General features: G+C 27.7%; 1 protein-coding gene across 1 annotated transcript; it reads right to left on the bottom strand.

The window, feature by feature from the left end:
- Positions 1 to 6,991: 6,991 nt before the first annotated feature.
- LOC108460050 (transcription factor PRE6-like) lies at positions 6,992 to 7,573 on the bottom strand. Its single transcript, XM_017759433.2, has 2 exons — positions 7,401 to 7,573; positions 6,992 to 7,326 (listed from the first exon to the last, which is right to left on the bottom strand). The coding sequence occupies exons 1-2, from the start codon at positions 7,518 to 7,520 to the stop codon at positions 7,171 to 7,173; spliced, it is 276 nt and encodes a 91-aa protein (XP_017614922.1). The 5' UTR covers positions 7,521 to 7,573; the 3' UTR covers positions 6,992 to 7,170.
- Between the last annotated feature and the right edge of the window lie 1,240 nt (positions 7,574 to 8,813).

Raw genomic sequence — 8,813 nt, 5'->3', positions numbered from 1 at the left:
CCATTTAAAAATAAATGTTATCTTTTTAGTTAAAATTTATTTTTTAAACCTATATTTTTACTTAAACTCTCTTATTTTTAAAGTAAACTTTTGGATTTAAACCGATGATACAGACCATGATGAATTCTAGTGAGGAGAGTTGACTGACTCAACTGCATGTTGGCTTTGGCTTTGTTAATTTGTAGGGTGTATAAAGATCATTAGTCAGTGGCTAAAGCAGTTGACAACTTTATAGCTGGACCATCACTAATGGTCCCTTCTACAAACTGACTCACAGCATGATGACGGTTTAGTGATGGTGTGAATTCCCATTAAAAGACAAAAAGGTGTTATTGAAACTTCAAAGCTTGTAGTATTTGTTTAAGTCTAAATGACAGACCTCACTTGAGTTGTTCATGTCAGGTACATGGCTCTGTATCTGTACTCCTCTTTAGTATCATTATGTCATTTTACAGACAAGTTAATGGAAGGCCTTAGCTTTCATTGTTTCAGTAATGAACGCAGCCCTCTTTTTCAGAAAGCATCAATTTCATGCAAATAACAATAAATGGTTCGGAGCTGGGAGATATTGGGGTCACCTATGTATTAAGGAAGAAAAGGGGTTGGAGGACTTCAACAATCCAGCTTAGAAAATTAGCCCCAATAGCCTACCCTAAACATTAAACTCCAATTAAACAATGAACCACACTGCTTATTCGATTTGATGACAATGTTTCAAATTTACGGATTTTTGAGGTTTTTTTCTTGTTTATTTTGATTCTGAGTATCATTGTATATAGGGGTGAGTGTATGATTGAATTGAGTGAAAAAATTATAAGTTAATCGAGTTTACGTGTCCTGTTTTATCATCCTAACTTAATTTGAAATATTTTTTAATCGAGTTGAGTAAAATGAAATTTAAGTTGAATCGAATCGAATATAATTATTCAAGTTAATTTAAAAATTAAACTTGTCAAATAAAAATATTGTTATAATATAACTAATTCCATATTGAATCACATAAATTTGAAACCATATATATTTGAAAAAAAATCAAAGCAAAATAATAATAATAAATAAATTTTAGAAAATTTTAAATTTTAACTTTTTATATATTTTTTAGAATTTTTATATTTAAAAAATAAATTTTGATTTTTATAAATATTTTGAATTTTAAAATTATTTTTAATTTTTGAAAAATTATTTTGATTTTTTTATAATTTTGTTGAGAAAGACCAATTTGCTTATTTTAAAAGTTGACAATGACCAAAAGAATATTTGCACCATTTTGTTATTCTAATTATTCAAGTTATTAAAATTGTGAAATTTAACTCAACTCGAACTCGAAATTCAAATCGAGTTATTCGAGTTGACTTGAATAATTCAAATAACTCGATTCGATTAACTCGAAATTCAAAAAAAAATTGAATTTTTTTTAATCGAATCGAGTTTTGCTCACACTTACTCATATATGCTTTATTTAGATTTATTTTAATTTAAATTCAGAGATATTTTATTTATTAATTAATTCTTTTGTGGTATGTGCTATAACTATTTATTCTAATTATAATTATATAAACAAATTAATTGTAATTATAATCATATTTGTACATTTTACTAATCTATTATAATTGTAGTTGTAATTGTAAGACGGCTTGATTATGTGTTAGTGTCACGGGCCGGAAATCAAAGTCCGTAATAAATGCGCAAAGAGCATTTCATGGAAGTCAATTAATTAAATGGGGCTCATTTGACCCACTTGAACTGGCCTGATTCATGATACATGTGGAGAAGCTCATCTACTTGAAGCTTTGGTGGTCTAGTGAAGCACTAATGGAAAATTAGGGTCACCATGGTAAATATAAAAACTTATCTTGAAAGATGTGATATCCTAGAAGATTTTATTTTGTAATATTAAAAAATTAAGTCAATCACTTAATAATCTCAATTGTAGATAAACTTTGCTTTCATCGTCAATATAACTCAATCTGTACCATTAGTTTTTGGGAGAGTTCAACTATAAATAGAAGTCTTTTATGTCATTTGTAATCAAGAATCCTTCAAGGTAATAGAGATACTTTGAGAGCATTTACTCAAACAAAGTGGCATTTTCTGTTCTTTCGTTGCTCTTTCGTTTTGACTTGTTTTAGCTTTATTTTTGGTGTCTTGGAGAATTTCTATCGAGAATTTTCATTTTACGAGAGTCAGACTAGCTTATATGGATTTGAACTCAAAAAATTGTCTAAGACCACACTAATTATAAGATGAAAGTTCTAGCCCCATAAAACTAGTGTGAAGAATAATTGCGAGTGAAAATTCAAATTAATTTTGAAAAAGGTTGTGATTATTACCCACCAATCAAATTTTAAAAAAATTAAATCAAATTGAATGAAATGTCATTCTGTTTCGATATATTATATTTAAGTTGTTTTATTAGTTTAAATTAATTTATATTTTCATAAAATTGAATAAATATATAAAAATATGTCTCTGAGCAAATTGATCTTTTTAAAAATTGAAGTAATTTAATTTGTGCCAATTTTAAAAGAAAAATAATTAAGGACAACTAATTATAGTATTAATGTTTTATGTCAATTATACATAATTTTTATTGATATAATAACAGATTTAACCCTTGATATTTATATATTCTGTGTAAATGATACAGGGTAACTTTATGAAATCTAGACCAAATTAAAGTAGAAGCAAGTTGTAGGCTGTAGGGAAACCAAACCAAATATTATGATTTAATTTGATTTTTATTAGCCCAACCATAGATAAAAAGACAATGGATGAAACAGTTTCCGACAAGGTAAATGAGATAAGAAGTAAAGAACAAGTTCCGAAACGAAAAGCTTTTCAGACAAAATAACTTTTCTGGATTGGAATTTCTCCTGAAAGAGTGGGTAAAGAGGAGCTAAAAGTTAAAAACAGTTTGATCATAATGAAATTTCCTTCATTGCTTCTAAATTACAATTTCTACAAAATTATGGGACTCATAATCCGAAGGAATTCAAATGAAAAAGATAGATTTTTCCATAAAAATCAGATGTTAGATTATGTATCAATTATCCAACAAGATATCATTTCAGACAAAACAACTTCACTTTTGTTTTTTCTCCTACAAAAACAGCAAGTACAACGTTTACAAATGCAAATACATTAGTCAAGAAAGGTAATTATTGTTTTTTGTTTTTTGTATTTGTGGAAATTAAACTCTATAAACCCATACAAAGTGCCTTAATCAACTCCAAGATATGCTTGAATGTAGGATAAAAATCTTGTAATTTAGGTCAAAAGTAATAAAAGGGGACAACCATAGCCCCTTACAATCCTCCAAAGCATTTCATTGTAAAAGGTCAAACAATGCAAGCGTGAAGCAAAGATTATCAAACTTTCTGGCTAACATCAAACAACACAATTTATAGACTACTGAACTACCAAAATTTCCATGATATTGAAAACCAGGAAAAAGGTAAAACATTTTACAACAAAAACGTATCTTGGGTGGTGAGGTTAATAATGAGTGAAAACAATTTTCTTCCTACTTTTTATTTATGGATAGAAACAATTACTCTACAAGAATAATAGTTTTTAATCATGATGTATGATGCGGTGGTTCTTTACTTTTTTTTTTTTTTTTAAATTATGTAATTGAGGATTTGATCTCTACTTATAAGAATGGAGCATATTTCATAATCAATTGTTTACCTCTTCAAAAAATACTTACGATAAGGGAATTAATCACTATTGTCGGAAAACACTTACGACGAGAAGATTAGTCACTATTATCGATAGTAGATAAATTGATTTGAAAATAATAATAATAATAATTTTGAAAGGTGACAAATTAATATTAATTTATTAAAAGAAATTAATTAAGTCAAACATGAAATAATAATCTTACTAAAATTTTTATAAGCACACGATAAAAGTGAAAATGTTTATTTTTGACAAATGAAGTAGCATGCTATACATCCATTCAAATCATGTTTAATTGTTTAAAAAAAGATGAACAAGTTTGCTCAAGCTTTAGCACACCCTGTTCGGCTTTGGACTGGTCATGGGAAGGGATCGGATTATTAATCAATCTCGCCTCTCACACTTGTGAAATAATATTATTGTGGGTAAATTTAAAGGTTAAATTCAGTTTCTTTCTTTATTGATGTTGTATAAGTCGGATGAAAACTTAAAAGTTACGTAAATTATAGATTTAGTAGTTGTGTTGGAATCTCAAGTTGTTAGTTGTTTAAATTATCGATTAAAAATGGAAGTATTTGCTTGTAGTTGTCACTATGGTTTGGCATTGTGAAAACTGTGTAAATAAAATAATAAAGGATATCACGGTTTGTTTACACAATTCCATTTTTTTACGTAAGCAAAGTCTAGTTCAATGAATAATTTCACTATCTTTAATCCTCAAAACAAAAGCGACTCACACTCTATCACTCCCCAAGTACAAAGATCCTGTTTTTGTACCTAAAAACTAAAACACTCAACTCTAAATCTCCCCTCTAAGAATTTAGACTGTAATCATTTAAGGTTTACTATTCAATTGCACTTACACAATAAGTGTTGGAAAAATCAGTTTAGAAAACAATGTTTTTAGACCCAACGAAAGTTTAAATGATTTTTTTAAAATTGAGTTATTATGTTATTTATAGTAATAAACTTTAATCGAAATTATACATATGCTTTGTGCGAAAGCAGTCTAGATTGCTTCTTAGCTTTCAATTAATCAATCTTTTCCATTATTTTTGAACCTTGAATTACTCTGAATGTGGCCTCAAACAAATCGAATCAATGCATAGAATGAAAAATTTATTTACCTTTCAATGGGAAATTTTTTTTATAACCGGAAACTATGTGTTTTTCTTAGAAAATAAAATTTGAAATGATTTTCACTATTTTTTTATAGAATAACGACACTAAAATATGTGTATAATATGTTCATTGCATAGTTTCTATTTATAGAGATTTAGTGCAAGAGTTATGCTCAAATAAGGTCTAATTAAATAATAATATTTTAATAGAAATCACAACTTCTACTCTAAGTAGTAGTACTAGGGGCGACGACACCTTTAGGGAAATACTAAGGTTTGCCACCCTATGTAATAGTGCTTAGTTGGACCTTTCATGTATTAAGTCTAATTATATGTGTTATCTAGATTTTTATCCAACCCATTAACTATTTTCTATTTCTCAAAAGATTATTCATTTAACCAATTAATTTAATTAATTTATATTAATTAAATTAGTTTTTCAATTAAATCATTTTCTAAACCCAATTTAAATTCCATCAAAGTCATGGTAATTTTATTGTGTTAGAATCTATGAAGAAATTAATTTAATTGTCTTATTCAACAAATCTATGATGATTAATTAATTTAAGTATTTCTTCAAACTTTAATTATTTAATTACAATTAATCAAATAATAATCTGATAAGTCATCTTTTTCACTTAGCGAGAAAATACACTCACTGCGAATAGTGATACATGCGATCTATTTCTCTTACTTATTGTTTTCATTCATTCCACAACCTATTGATTCTTTGTTCCAGGTTATCTTGAGCTAACGGATGGACCGCTTTGACATATATAATTAGAGCTCAAATAATTTGTAATTAAGTTTTGGCTCTTTGCCTATTAATTACAACTTATTTAATCATAGAGTCATTCTACTATAGTACCATGATTGAACTCTCTCCTATCATATATCATTATAAAAGCTACTTTATTAAGTGCACGCCCAATGACCTTGTCAAAAGTGAGCTACTCATAGGATATCCTTAATATATTTTGGATAAAATTTGTTCTCCCAATAAGATTCTATTTTATCTCATTATTTTCATTACATCTTCTGATAAAATCAATTGCTAACACATAGCAATTAAATCATTTTTCTTATTAAAAAATGACCCATGGCCACGTTCCTTTTTCATCAATCATGTAATGCCAATGAGTGGATATCATTTATCCTCTATCAAGCTTTGAATTCCACTGTTGTAGAATGATGTTACATCATGCAAAAGTCGTATACTCAATATACCAACTTTTAGATCTAATGATTGTTGTTTGTATCAAAATAGAAATTTCAAATTCAAATAGTATAAGGAATAAGAATGATTCAATTATAGAACATAAACTAAATTTATAACTTTATACATAATACAAAACTAATAACAAAATTTAACCAAACAAATTTAACTACGCTACTGTTTAGTTTAGATTGAAATTCCAAAATTTGAAAAATATAATGACTAAAATTGACTCAATAAAAAATACATAAACTAAAATTAATCAAATTAAAATACTTGAGATAAATTGAACACAGGTTATTTCTAAAAAAAATTCAAGCGAAGAACTATATATCAATTTTTTATTTTTTATTTTATCGACTGTTTGTATGATAAATGATGTGAACGTCGACTTTGATTTAGAAGCTTATTTGGATTGGAAGGATAACGCACGTTTTATCATTTTTGGAACATTTCACTTTTAGGTCCTTCCTCTTTTCATGTTTTACATTTAGGCCCATTTTCCATATCGACTTTATATATATATAATAAGAATAATTAAATGTTATTATTTTCTATTATAAAATGTTAGTTTATATTAAAATTAAGTTTTAAGGAGGTTTGGTTGTTAAATAAAGTATAGATAAAAATACATATATACTGAGTAATTAAATTTTAATTGATAATTAATCAATTAGAAGTTAAAAGATTAATGTGAAAAATTATATATTAAGATTATATCTCAAATTATATATATATATAACTTTTCTGACATCTCATATTCAAAAAAGAATCACATTCTTTAAAAAAAGTATGTGCTAATTTTAAAATACTTAAGCCACAAGACTTGAAGTTTGAATATATCAGTAAATTTAGATAAGCTTCCTCTTCTAATCCTTATTAATGATGATCTAACATAATAAATCTTAATTTATTAAGTTTTACGTTACAGTATATATTTATGAAAAAGAAATAGCATTAAAGCAAAAAGGCGTTTGCTAGTGCAAATATTTTTTATTTACAGTCTCACGAAAGGGAAGCATAGTGTCTCAAAATATATAGTCATGTGTGTACGATGTAATGATTCATTAGAGCCTAGCTAGTAAAAACTAAAAGTATAGAAAAAGCAGAGAAAATTGAAGGAATACAGAAGGAGGTTTTTTTTTTTTTGTATTAATTAAATAAGCTTCGGATGATGGCGGCTTCGGCACTGTCGGCATCGATGGTGGCTAGGAGCTGGGACAGCCGGTCACTCAGATCATCAACTTCACGATGCAAGGTTTTTATGTAATTGCATGTCTGTTCTAAAACCTTGGCCGCTGATGATGCCTGCAGAGAATATACAGTCAAAATCCAATGGCAGCATGTTGTTATTGAAAGAGAGAGATGGAGAAGTAATATACCTTGTGAGAATGGGAATGAGGAATCTCGGGAAGAAGTTGGCGTAAGGTAGAGAGAAGTTGAGTGATCTGCTCCTCTGAAATATTGGTCCTGGACGACTCCCTCCACCTTCTGCTTGACATCTTATCACTGCCTATAACCCTAGGGGTTCAGTATGTTGTATGGAAATCAACGGCCTATTTATAATGTGAATGTCTTAATTTGTAGGCACAGAAAGAAGGGGACAATCAACCATAGTGTGTAGATTTTGTTACCAATTTAGGGTTTGATATAAAGTGGGCTTTGAATATGTGTTTGTATTCAAGCTTACATTGTGGGCCTTCACGTGCATGTCTTAATACGCCATCCCCAATTTTAAATATGTTTATTTTCAACAAAATCAATTTTTTTGTGTAATTTAAAAACACAAACACATAATTATTTTCTTTACTGAAGTTTAAATTTTGTATTAAACACCAACCCATTTTCTTTTTCTCGTTATAATTTTGGTTAAAATACGTAATAAATGTTTGTATTCTTTATAAATTTAAAACATTATATTTTTATTTTTAGAAATTTAGTTCTTTTACTTTTCAAATTTCAAATTTTAAATTTTAAGTTCAACTATTAACATCGTTAAATTTATTTTGTTAAATTCAGGTTCATTACAACGTCATTTTTTAGTTACATGGATACCAAGTGATTTTTTTTTTATTTCAAATGTCTCACCCACAATTTTTTTTTAAAATAACAGTGTTAACAACTAAACTTGAATTTTAAAATTTAAAAATAGAAAGCTTAATTTTAAATTTATAAAAGTAGAATAATTAAATTCTAAATTTATAAAGAATATAAAGACCTATGTCACATTTTAACTACTTTCACGATAGTTCTCGTGAAGGATAAGACCCATTAAGCACTACCAAGCAAAATATTTACATAGATAATAATCCACTCATCTGAAAGCAATGGTGGTGCCAATAGTCGACCATGCTTTCTCTGAAAGTTGTGGTGGTGTTATTATTTATGGTTTTAGTATCTTTTTTAGTTATCGTTAAATTTAGTTTTTTTTTGTTTTAGAGAAGATAAAAGAGGTTGGTTATTTGAGGACTAGTTTCGCGCATCACCAACATCTTTGACATTGACATCATGATCGACCAAAGCATTGTCATACCAAATGTCTTGGTAGATTAGCACATTGTTACCATTGGAATATACTTATTTTCATGAATGGAAACAAATGACACCTTCCATTTTTGGATATTGAGTATTTACTTACAGATATCATCACTATCATCAATAATATTTAAAAGACTAACTGAATTGGTACCGCTTATGAATTGGGTCTTAACTTAATTGAAAAAATTTGAAATTCATTATTAGTCTTTGTACTTTGCAAAAGTTGTGGATTTAGTCCATGTACTTTAATTTGATCA

This window comes from Gossypium arboreum, chromosome 4 (genome assembly GCF_025698485.1).
Source record: "Gossypium arboreum isolate Shixiya-1 chromosome 4, ASM2569848v2, whole genome shotgun sequence".
Taxonomy (NCBI): Eukaryota; Viridiplantae; Streptophyta; class Magnoliopsida; order Malvales; family Malvaceae; genus Gossypium; species Gossypium arboreum.
Note: the sequence above shows the minus strand (reverse complement) of the source record. Positions and strands in the feature narration are given on the sequence as shown.